At 38.1% G+C, this 13,118-nt stretch overlaps 1 protein-coding gene across 4 annotated transcripts in view; it reads left to right on the top strand.

Moving 5' to 3' along the window:
* Positions 1–13,118, top strand: part of caln1 (calneuron 1) — an 85,533-nt gene that overhangs the window by 15,776 nt on the left and 56,639 nt on the right. For all 4 annotated transcript variants that reach the window (XM_073862700.1, XM_055196177.2, XM_073862699.1 and 1 more), the window contains 2 exons: positions 6,308–6,451; positions 10,803–10,915. In XM_073862700.1, coding sequence (XP_073718801.1) covers positions 6,308–6,451; positions 10,803–10,915 — 257 coding nt within the window. The remainder of the gene's footprint in view (positions 1–6,307; positions 6,452–10,802; positions 10,916–13,118) is intronic.

Raw genomic sequence — 13,118 nt, 5'->3', positions numbered from 1 at the left:
ACCATAATAAAAGTATCATAAAATTACTCACGTGAGCTCCTTCTGAAGCTCACAAAACTAACCATTATGTAATTATTTTAAGTACACTGCAAATCTTAATAATAATAATAATAATACATTACATTTATATAGCACTTTTCTGCAGCACTCAAAGCGCTTTACATATTAAAGGGGGATTCTCCTCAACCACCACCAATGTGCAGCATCCACCTGGATGATGCGACGGCAGCCATATTGCACCAGAACACCCACCACACACCAGCTATTAGTGGAGAGAAGACAGAGTGATATAGCCAATTAGTATGAGGGGATGATTAGTAGGCCAACGGGCAAGTTTGGCCAGGATGCCAGGGCACACCCCTACTCTATTTCTTCAAAAGACATCCAGGGATTTTTAATGACCACAGAGAGTCAGGACCTCGGTTTAACGTCTCATCCAAAGGAAGTTGCTTTTGGACAGTGTAGTGTCCCTGTCACTATACTGGCATGTCTCACTAACACCTCTACCAGCAGCAACCTGGTTTTCCCAGGTGGTCTCCCATCCAATTACTGACCAGGCTAAGCCCTGCTTAGCTTCAGTGGGCAAGCTGTCTTGGGCCATAGGGTGATGTGGCTGCTGGCCATGAATCTTGGCATCTAGCGTTGTAACCACATGAAAAGAGCAAAGAAACCAGTACATGTTTCAAAATATATCCTTTTGCGCTAAGGGTTGGACAGGAGTTTTTGCTATTTGGGCTTAACTATTGCTTTAAAATATGATTTCTTTGCATCTTTATATGTTATACAGCACTGTGCAAAAGTCTTATGCCACTATGCTAGAACTAGATTTGTTGTATTTGCAATGTTATGATCATATATAATTACTTCTCAGTCTCTTTAATAGAATACATCCAGAAAATAAAGGAAATGTGTATATAGTATTAAAAACTGTATAAAATGTAAACTGATGTGTTAAGTTTTAAACTCCCCTTCCACTTGAGCAATAGCAGGAAACTGCAGGATCTCTTAAAACTAAATAAAATGAAATCCTAATTTCTAATTTCTTTTTACTTCATCCTGCTCAAAAACGCTCAAGATGTGTTTAGTGCCAAGAGAGGTCACACTAAACACTGACGGTGCCTAAAGACGACAATTAGTCCTGATATATATATTTTTTACATATTTACTGTATTTTTTGTTTGTATCTTAATAAAATAGATTGAAAAATAAATATGGATGGACATTAAAACTTCTAAATCAACAAGTCTGGTGGTGGTGGATTCACACCAAACGCTGTAGAGGAGGCAAAAACGCGCTATTCGCATGTAGTTGGACTTTTTTCGCGCGTGAAAGCCGTGCATGAAATTCTAGTCATTCAAGACATTCACATGGAACTCCCCGTCATGGGAGGGGCTTCTGCGACTCCACTCACTTACTGTAATCACGTCACTACTAGAGCAAGCTCCTGATTGGTTAACACGGTGCGATTTTCTGTCAAAGTTTAGATTTTTCAACTCAATTAGCGTCATCACCCAAGTGCAGGTAATGATGAACTCTAAAGGTTTATTTAAACTGAGAAATCAAAGGCCCATGTGGGGAAAAACAACATGACATAAACTGATGACACTACAGATAAGACTTACAAACGCACTATGACAAGACTAGACTAACTTGACTATGACTAGTACAGGCTTGACTATAAACTTTACCAAGCTCAAGATAGCGAGCTCAAGGTAACAGAGACAAAACAATTCAGCAATGGACAAAACACACTGGGGCCTTAAATAGGAAAAGCTAAACAAGATAACTAGGAAGGGTGTCACGATTTCAATTTTAAATCGAAATCGATTTTAAATCGAAATCTATCGAAATTAAGTCACAACCTCGAACTTCGAATTAAAAAATGGAATCGTCGATGCTGCCACGCCCCCATGTCATGTCCGGTCAGCTTGCCAAGCCAAAAAACATGTGTTGAGGGCTGCGAATCAATCTCCTCTAGCTTAGCTAGCTACAGCCAGTTAAAAGATAGCATGGCAGATGCAGGAGACACCACACGAGCTGCTCTTTACATGGGAAACAAAAAAACAGCATGCAAACTCAATCAAAGCATGTACGCGTCAGGGGCGTAGCCAGTAATGGGCCAGGGCGGCACTGGCCCGCCCACATAACTCCCTGGCCCGCCCAGGCAGGTTTAATCAAAATACATTTTTTGTTTATTTTTATTATTCAAATGTATTTAAGAAAATATATGAATATAATCCTGATTTATTGTTGACCGATGTGTGTATAATTTGCTTTCTTAATAAAATGGAGTTGTTAAAGCAAGTTGTAGGAATTCGCCTCCGGAACGTAATTGGTTGCTAGGGGTTCTGACAGGTAGACTCTGTGGGGAGCGACGGGCTCTGGCAGCCAGCCAGCTAACTTTGCTAACTGCTTTTTTAGCTAATATTAAAATTGCCACAATAATAGCTAAAGTTTCTTTCATGTGTTATACAAAAAAGCAAGAGTTGAGGAAGACGATACGCCACTGCCTCCATCTGCCGAGTCCTACCAGCCCAGTTCTTCAGACTCATCAACCCACAAGGCGGCTAGTTAGGCGCGCTTGTGGCGCCGGTTGCCGCTTGCTCCCTGGCGGCAGTTCCAGTGCGCTCTCCGGTCAGACTGACACAGGTTGACCCGCCGATCTAACGGCATGAACCACGTACAACCCAATTTGAATCCACGAGTACTACTCGCCTCAAAAACCTGTGCCTTTTGTTTTTTGAAAAATAACTCTGTGACTCTTTGGACTATAATGATATCATTTCTGTTTTCAATATTAAACCCAGGCGTTTGCGTCTTGTTTTGTAGAATGAAAACAACAAAGGTAAGCCTGTTGTTTAACTCATTTCCTTAATTTTTGCTCGGGAAGTTTAACTAAGTGGTGTGTTGTGTATAGATGTATGCCTTATAGGTTAAGTTACTATTTGCTATTTTTTGGCACAAAAGCTTAATTTCCACCAGGCTGATTGCACTGTATATGGTTGATTTAATATAAATTAGGCAGTGTGTTGTTATTTATTTCAAACCGTGCTCTGCTGAGAGTTTTCATTATTTCAATTTCCTGTTACTTTTAGCCTACTTTATTTCAGGTAAACTGTTTTTGCACTACTGACTAGCCTAAATAAGACTGCCTTGTCCAGCCTTTATTGAGCTATCTGTGTTGGTTGAACATGTTTAAACAGTGTTTTATTATTGCCTTCGCCGAAAATTGCAAAGGAAAGATGTCACTGTTTTTGCAGATTGTCTATTCTTTTTTCTACTCTAAGGTTTAATTATTATTTAAGTCATTTTATTCTAGGATAAACTATTGGCCCACTCACTTTTGCCACGGCCCGCCCAAAATACAATTTCTGCCTACGCCCCTGGTACGCGTACACAGTAGAGCGCCGTCTGTGCCGGGACCAGTCGTTTCTCTGATCTGAGATCTGTTTAAGTTTCACAACAACTTATTTTATTTGCTCAAGAGTTATGAAAACAGCATTTAAACATGAGTTATTGGGGTTTAGTCTCACAATCTCGTCTGACGGTAATAAAAGCGCGTTTTTAAGGTGCAAAATACTGACAGGAATGTTCATCTGACAGGAAGTTTCATTTTATCAGGTATGTGCATGTACCATATTTCTCCAATGGCAGCACGACTAACATGGCGGGGCAACTCTGGGTTCAAGGTCAGATATTATATTTCATAAAAGTCTAGTCTAAAAATGGCATAGCATTTTTTGTGTTTTTAAAAAAAAGTAAAAATCAGGAATCAAATCGCGACCTTAGAATTGAAAATGTAATCGAATCAAGGATTTGGAGAATCGTGACACCCCTAATAACGAGGGAAGGTCGGGTGAGGGGAGAGTTAACCAATAATGAATAATTAACAAGGAAACAAGAGGGCGGGGCAGAGACAAGACACGGAAGCACACAGCCCAAACAAAAGGCCATGTGCTATCGCACAAAACACGGGTACCGCCAAGATCCTGCCATATGAACTATGAATTACTGTGACAGGCTGGCAGGATCATGACACATTTATTGACTTTCTAGTGTGGATGAATGATGCTTGTCTGAAGTACAAGCAGAAAGGAGAGAACAAAATGTTTTTGAAGGTTGTCTTCAAGTGGGATTTACGTTCCAAAACAGACCCCGTACTGTATGTATATATTCATGAGTTTGCCTCTGTGTACATAAACAAATCGAATGACTTTATTCTGCAAAGCTTTGTGCAACAGTATTTGCTAAATTTTTTGTGTGTGTGTCGGCTCATTTTCTTCAGACAGATGTTGTTAACAGGCTTTGAAACATTACTGTCATCGTAAATGTGCATAGCTGATTTAAAGTCACATGTGCAGCTATAATTCTGTCAGTATATTTCAAGTACATAATGGCTGATAAACAGCTTTGAAAATTTAATAGCTCACATTTGACTGATTATTGTGTTTGGGTACATGCTGGTTGGACATGATTTGGTTTGAGCAAATTTAAAAAGGCCTGGAAAATTATGTACATTTCTGTACTGAATATACTATAGATCTTTCTAGTTTTGGTTATGTCTTTAATGCTTTATTGGCTGGATGTCGGGCTTGTGCATAGTAAAACTTCCTCGTAAGCGAATGGAATAACATCAACTTGTCCGATGAGGCCTGTCTGATTTATTAGGTGGCAAATTTTACAAGCTAACAGTGTTCTATTAGACACAAAGTGGCTTTTTTATCAAGGGGAATGAGCTACTGACTCATCCACTGCACAGTATTCCAATTTCAGGACATCTTTCTTCAACTTACTGCAGACATTTGTACACTAGAAACGTTATTATTGAAATTTACTGAATAAAGGATTACTACCTGACATTTAAATAGAAATCTTTACTGTTTAACCCTCAAACAGTCTTTGGGGTCTATATGACCCCAAACGACATTCCATTCGTAAAAAAAGGTTCCCTTCATCTCAAAGATCTAAAATTTTGTGACTTTTCCTATATCTATCTATACATACACATGTAATGTAATGTTCTTTCTAATGTTTATATATAAATAAATTCACAAAATGTATAACTAAAGTAGTGATGTGAGCAGTTGCCCTTATTCATTAAAATGAATGGCTTTTTATGGCCCTCTGCTGGTCAAAGCTATTTCTTTCTTAAATGGTAATTCCTTTAGGTTTATCTCTAACCAGCAAAAGGTGGAATTCTACACCTAACACCTAGATCAATATCCAGAAACAATTTAAATTAAATTTTGGCAATCATTTAAGTGATTTTTTTATAATAAATCTAAATTTCACATGCAAGCCTACGGTGTAGTTGGGGATTTTTGTGGTAAATGGTTACAAAAGTACTTAAAATCTCTGAAAACACAGCTTCATTGTATAGATGAGAAGTAAACATACAAAAAAATTATATATTATTTGAATTATTACAAATTTACATTTTTCTTACAATTATGCTTTCAATTTTGGGGTCATTTAGACCCCAAGGGCCAGTAGTGTAAACCGAAAACAAGGACCATTTGAGGGTTAAGTTGATAAGTCATGAAAGCTAATGTGCTACTGTATAGCTCAGTGGTAGAGCACTGCAAAAATTCATGAGTACATTTTTTTTTATTTTGTAGTGGACTGTGAGTTGTTTTGGATAAATGTGTCTGCCAAATGCATAAGCGCAGGTCCTCACAATAAGTGGTCTGTGTATGCGCAGTCCTAATTGTTAATTTAAATAGATGAAAATAGTGCAGTGATGTTGTTAAAGCTTTTTAAGCTCCTGTTAGCTGTAGTCAATTCCCAGGATTCTGACTGTACGTGGCTTTAGTATTCTGGAAAATTAGCCAATGTACCGCTGTGTTCGAGCATGCTGTAGAGTCCTTTAGAGACTCGATACGCCGGCACTATTTAAAAACCCCATTCCTATGTTTTATCTTCACAGAATATTTCTTTATAAAATACGCATTTGATAGAGCCAACAGCTCATCTCTGCTGTTGGAGACAGATTCACAAGCAGCGTTTTTCCTAGTAGAGCAGATATCAAAACAAAAAGTCAGCAACATAGCCTTCTGTTGTGTTTGTGAAAATTCTGGTATTTATAGGATTTCCATTTCCATCCTAAATTCAGTGTACTGAACAATGAAAGGCTGATAAACGTTTGGAGAAGAGAAACTGCTCTATGTTTGTGGTAATGTGTCATCCCCGGTGTGATATCAGCGAAGAAGGTGGCAAATGTCTGCACAGCCAATAAATGTGGAGGTCTCACAAAGGTCCTATAAGAGAATTCACAGGTGTTGAGTTGCACACTTGTTTGTCTTGGCAGAGATCCGGGAGGCGTTCAGGGTCCTGGATCGGGATGGAAATGGGTTCATCTCCAAGCAAGAGCTTGGCATGGCCATGCGCTCACTAGGGCACATGCCCAGTGAAGTGGAGCTGGCAATCATCATGCAGAGATTAGACATGGATGGTGAGTTCCCCATATACACACACACATTCACACATAAAAGTATATTTCCACTTCCATTGTTTTCATACTGTATCATCTTAATCATTTTTTGTTGTTTTACATACCCCTACCATATCCCTATACCTAAAGATCACAACCTGAAGACCTCATAATCCAATCATTCAAATCCTGTTGACACTAACAAACATTAATACAAATATATAATAGATGAAAAACTATTATTCATTGTTAGTTCATGTTGCCTAATGCATTTACTAATGTTAACAAATACAAGTAATGTAAAGTGTTACAGTTTTGAAGGGTCTGATGCAGAGTGTGTACGATTTGTTATTCGGAGACTGCTACACATTCTGGAAACAAAAGATTGTCGACCGCAGAATCCATTAAGTGCTTCGGTCTCAGTGTTACACCACTGAATTCAGTAGAGTTTTTATTCCCAAAGCAATTTGCTTCATCTTATCTTTTCCAAACCAGCCGAACTTTAACTAAAAGCCTGACGTATTTTGTGGCAAATTTGCAGTGACATTTTATTTTTAGTACAAGGAGTCTATGTAGAAATTAACTAATAAAGCAGTAACATTTTCTTGCTTTATGTGCATGCGGTCAAAAAGACAAAAGCTTTGACTACACAGCTTACTTTAATTTTATTACAGCCTAATTCAAATTTAATTACAGTACATTTTCATCACACTTAAATTGAAACTGCATCACTGCCAGCCCTTACCTCACATTGACACACATTTATGTTAGTCTTTGTATAGATTATATAGACTTTAAAGTCCCCATGAAATCAAAACTAAAGTTTTTGGCTTTTGGTAAATACCTTCAGATAGCCTTTAGGATATCTACAAACTAACAAAAAAATTTTTTTTTTTTACATATTTCAGATAAGCATTCAAAACTTACAGTCTCTCATTTCCGTCAATGCGGATTAACAATTTTCATGATGTCATTCTGCACTTAAGCTCATCAGATTCCAGGTTGTGAGGTAAACTATAATAAATGAAGCCTCAAAATGCATCCTTATTTCTCTGCGCTGCTAAGGATAGAACAAATGGATCTTTCACAGCCTAGACTATCACAAGATTCATTACGCGCCTTAACGATATGCAAAAGGTACAAACCCCAAAGTAAACGATGATGCAAGTTATCATCTCCAGCGTAAATCTCTTCTCTTGGACTACAACAAACACACGGATTGTAGGAAACAGTTTACTTCCTGGGATTGTAGAGAAGACCGACATTATCATAACTCCTCCCACTTGGACTTACAGCCTGTAGGTTAACACCTGTTAGCATTGCATTGTGAGCGAATCTTTCAATCAAGGTAAGGAGCGTCACATTTCCGGCTGACGTCAGAGGTATTCAGGCCAATCACAACGTACAGATTAGCTGGCCAATCAGGGACACAGGTGGGTAGTAACGAGTTACATTTACTTCGTTACATTTACTTGAGTACATTTTTTGGGTAACTAGTACTTTTAGAGTAAATTTAAGGATGGGTACTTTTTACTCTTACTCAAGTACATTTCTAATGAAAAAACTGTACTTTTACTTCGCTACATTCGGTGGCGTTACTACGCTACTTTCAAATGGTAATAATTAATGAATATATTTTACTTTTTAAGTTTATATGGCTTGCTCGAAAGTCTCGCGAGACGTTAGAGAGGCTGCGTGTGTTGCGAGGGGTGGCTACGTATCACCCTTTAGCGCGCGTAGATGAAACATAGATGAAAGGAGATGACTGAAGCAGAGGATGACCTATGCAAGCTATCGGAGGCAGATCACGCGTGGGCTCAAGTTTGGTCTATGTTTACACTACAAAAGTTCAAAAAGAATAGTTTCATAATGCGATGTATGCTTTGTGCACCAAAACGAACTGACATCTCAGCGTACAGGAATTCAAGCTCCAACCTGAAACAACACGGCGGTACGTGTCACTTTGTGCAGTGCCTTATAATATAATTTCATGCACTGTTTTTGTCATATGCGCTCTTGTGCATGCAATGAAAATTACTCTAACCTTACAAACAACAAACGTTCACATCTGCACATTTCCATATCATTTCCTCATAAAACTAAACAAATTGAATAGCATAGTGTTAAGTCTTGCATTAATATAATACGTGAGAACCGGGGCAAAAGTAACACTCGACGAAAGTAACAAAGCGATTTTCTCAGAGGACTGATAACATTTGCATCCCAAACTATGACAGCATCTTTGCAACCCTTGACAGAGCTGACAAATATCGCGTTATTTACTCACCATTTTCCGGGTGTAGATCCAGAAAGGTGTTTTCAACCATAAGTAAATTCCAAAAGCGGTCATTGTTTTCTTATAAAGCGTTATGTTTCTCGTTTCATCAATCTTCAGGTTATTTAGTGCTCTAACTAACACATCCTGAAGTTTGACTTCTCAAGAGTTTTTCAAAATAAAAGTAAATCTGGTTTAAATGTGAGGAGATCCTGTCAGGACGAAAGTAACACTTACTTTTGTACCATTTATATTATTCTAATTTTATTTAATTAAATTTTCATAGTGTTCAAACTGTTGAATTTAAGTTTGTACTGTTGGTTGCTTTTGAAACATTTGATAAAACTGAAATTTAAAATGAAAATATAATTTCATTATTTTTTACAAAGATAAATTACAAAATATGTTTGCAGTTACATATTTAAGAGGTCATAGTCATGTATAGTTAATAAAAACAAGTGTAACACGAAAATCTACATTGTTTTGTTGTGTTAAAAAAAAGTAACAATTCACCACTTATGTTCAAAGTGAAATTATACTAGTCATTTAACATTTGTTCAAAATTCCACCTGGTATTGATAGACCACACTTGTGAGTTACTGACCACAGCAAAAATATATCTCTGTCTGAAACATTATCTTTAAAAAATTTAAAAACTTAAAAAAAAAATCTGAAAAATTTCTCCCCTACACAGAACCGGACACCTTACTTAAATGTAGAAAATACATACGAATAAAAACTGGATTAATAAAATAAAAATAAAAGAATAAAGTATGTTTTTAAAGAAACATGTTTTATATATTATAATAAATGTAGAGTTGATTTGCAAAAACAGAAAAGTTCCATTTGAAATTCTAAAATAAGCATTTTATCAAGCTCCTTATGTTCATTAATTGCACATTAATGACAATGAAAATAACCTATTCATATAAAAACATGATAACAAACAGCACACACACATTCTTTTTTGCTTACTGTAAGCTTGTCTAAAGGCAGATCCAGCCAAATTTTGTTGTGAACGTGAAAATAAAGACACAGTTAACTGTCAGAAAACAGTCAGTGTTTGTTTAAGATTTTTTTTAATGACACGTTATGTGGTGTTGGAGGACTGAGATAGACTGCTTTACTTTAACCTAGGTAGTAGTATATAAGCAGAACAATGAGACTTTTAAGGAGAGGTTTGTGAAAGCCCTCCAAGCAGTCTGAAATTCAGGGATTTTACGCTTCTTTTCAATCAGATTGGAAGTAACGAGTAACTAAATACTTGAGTAGTTTTTTCATCTAATACTTTTTTACTCTTACTCAAGTAAATAATTAGATTGTTACGTTTACTTTTACTTGAGTAAATTTTTGTATAAGTACTTGTACTTTTACTTGAGTACAGATTTTGGGTACTCTACCCACCTCTGGACACAGCACTTATCAGATCGATGAGTTTTGTACAAAATCAGTTCATTTGAGGAAAGTAATATATCAGGAGCTACAAAAATGTACGTATGTGTAAAATAATGTGTTTTTTAGCTATAAACCACGCAAACACATTGTATTATACCAAATGCACAAAATAACATTGTTTTTAGCAATGAAATAGGTTATCTTTAAAATAAACATTTAAACCTTTGTTAAATAAATGTGTGTATTTAGCAGAATTTTATTTTGTCACTGTCACTAAGTTATGTTTTGTATTAATATTATTCTGTGTATGTTGTGTATATTTCTACGGTTGATTAATTTGATATACTGTTAGTGTTTTCTTAAATAAAAATTGTCTCTGCTGTGTCCCGCTGACGTAAATTAAGGATCCTTCGAAGGCTAGACTGTCTCATTTCTGTTCTCTTTGTGTACTTCAGACTAGAGGCTGCGACCTTTAAAAACCAAGTGCTCGCCTTCTGAGGTGTCATTAGAAGTTTGCAAACTTTGAATTGAGACACAGCTTATATAAGCTATTATAAAAGGCGGAAGTGCCACATAAGATGCCCCGCCCTAGCTTCCTGTTTCTGTAGAAATTTTGTCAATGCAAGGCACTTCAAGGGGTCTTTCATTTTAAACACCTCCGGTGACTTGTCAGTAAGATTCTGACTTTAATTTGTTTTGCAGGTGACGGACAAGTGGACTTTGATGAGTTCATGACGATACTCGGACCAAAGCTCCTCTCCTCTGAAACACGGGAAGGTTTCCTTGGAAACACAATAGACAGCATATTTTGGCAGGTAAGGACAATTTATGCAGGTGCTTTTAAAGGACTAAACATCAAAGAACTTTGTTGAATGAAATGTCTACATACTTCAAATCGCATATTACATGAAAAGCTTTGTGTGTACGGCTGACATTTACTTCAGTATGAACCAGGAAAGAGAAACATGTCCAGGGTTCTGAACTGGTTTGGGATTATGTGCTATTGATAATGTTGGACGGTGATGTTCGTTCAGAAATAGTTAGATGTTATATAATTCAGGTAGCGTGGTTGGGATCTGGCTGGGAGGAGACAAGATTTCTGTAGGTCTGTGTTGAGATAGATTGCTGTCTAAAAGATGAAATGGAGCCTATGCCAGCCCCAATTGGCGGAGACAGGTACTTTTGACCTTGGCTGACTCTATTGGAGGGATTTTGCAAGACGTTGCTGAGTGTAGACAGCTTAATGTTTAAAGAGGGTGACCATCTCACTTTTTGAATGATAACCTGTAAATTATATGGACATAAAAGACGTCTAAAAAGAAGTCTTTGTGAGGGTTTGGCAGACAGATGAGCCCAAGAGCAGACGATGTCGGGGAGGAACAGAAAACACTTTATTCGACACAAAAACAAGAACCCACGAGGGGGTATGAAACACGAAACATGAAACACTAGACAGATTACACTACAACTTGACTGGGTAACTAGACTCTAAATGTACTAGTAACACGCGACACGACACAACACAAAACCCAAAGCAAAACAATCGACCAAACCGAATTCGTGACAGTACCCCCCTCCCAAAGACCGCCTCAAGGCGGTCCAGGAAGGGGCTGACCTTGTCGCCGACGGAGGTGTTCGATCAGGCCATGGTCCAGAATATCCCGGGCCGGTACCCAACACCTCTCATCCGGACCATAACCCTCCCAGTCAACTAAATATTGAAAACCTCTGCCCCGACGACGCATATCTAGTAATCTCCTGACAGTGTAAGCAGGAGACCCGTCCACTAGTCGGGGAGCAGGGGGAGCGGGGGCAGAGGGAACAGGGTTAATGTGGGAAAAAATCACAGGTTTGATCTTAGACACATGAAAAACCGGGTGAATCCGACCGAGAGCAGGAGGCAATCTGAGCCTAACCGCCACCGGACTAACGACCTTAGTGATAGTGTATGGCCCAAGGAACCGAGAAGCAAGTTTGCGAGAAGGCTCCCGGAGAGGCAGATCCTTGGAAGAAAGCCATACTTTCTGCCCGCAAATATAACGAGGGGCAGGTCGCCGGTGACGATCGGCCGCGGCCTTGGTTCGTCTCGCTGCCAATAACAAGGCTGACCTAGCTCTGTTCCAAGTGCGCTTGCAACGTTGAACAAAAGCTAGAGCAGACGGAACCGCCGCATCGGGTTCCTGAGAGGGAAAAAGAGGGGGCTGATAACCAATCGAGGCTTTAAACGGGGACATATTGGAAGATGAAACGGGCAGGATCATTCTGTGAGGGTTTGGCAGACAAATGAACCCAAGAGCAGACGATGCCGGGGAAGAACAGAAAACACTTTATTCGACACAAAAACAAGAACCCACGAGGGGGTATGAAACACGAAACATGAAACACTAGACAGATTACACTACAACTTGACTGGGTAACTAGACTCTAAATGTACTAGTAACACGCGACACGACACAACACAAAACCCAAAGCAAAACAATCGACCAAACCGAATTCGTGACAGTCTTGACTGTATCTATTGTAGATTCATGTTGCTGTTAATATAAATAATACACGCCCTGGTGTTGTTTTGAGTGTGTTACTACCACCAGTTCACTGGCACAGTTTTATCTTTAAAATAGGACTTTAAAGTTCCCATGCTATGAGAGTATGCTTTACTAAGCATGACCATCACAGGACTTTAGGTGTGTAACTTTAGTTTGATCTTATCTGAATTATAATGTTCACGGATGATTCAGCTGTTGGCTTGAGGCTTCACTTCACACCTCAGCAACTGCAAAAATCCAATTATTACTATAATTAACTATTATGTTGATAATAAAAATGTAATATATGCATAATTAACTGCAATAATAAACTTCTATAGACATCCAGATTCAACGTTGTCATTCATTTGATTTGACTGAAAGCAACTATAATTGTGAATCATACATACAGGATTTTTTTTGCTGTTGATTCAGCGTATTTTTAAGTTTGTTCTTGCAGTGATGTCTTTGTAAATTCATTGACTTCCAGGAT

The sequence above is a fragment of the Misgurnus anguillicaudatus genome, chromosome 24 (genome assembly GCF_027580225.2).
Source record: "Misgurnus anguillicaudatus chromosome 24, ASM2758022v2, whole genome shotgun sequence".
Classification (NCBI taxonomy): domain Eukaryota; kingdom Metazoa; phylum Chordata; class Actinopteri; order Cypriniformes; family Cobitidae; genus Misgurnus; species Misgurnus anguillicaudatus.
The sequence above is the reverse complement of the archived record's forward strand: the minus strand, read 5'-3'. Positions and strand labels throughout refer to the sequence as shown.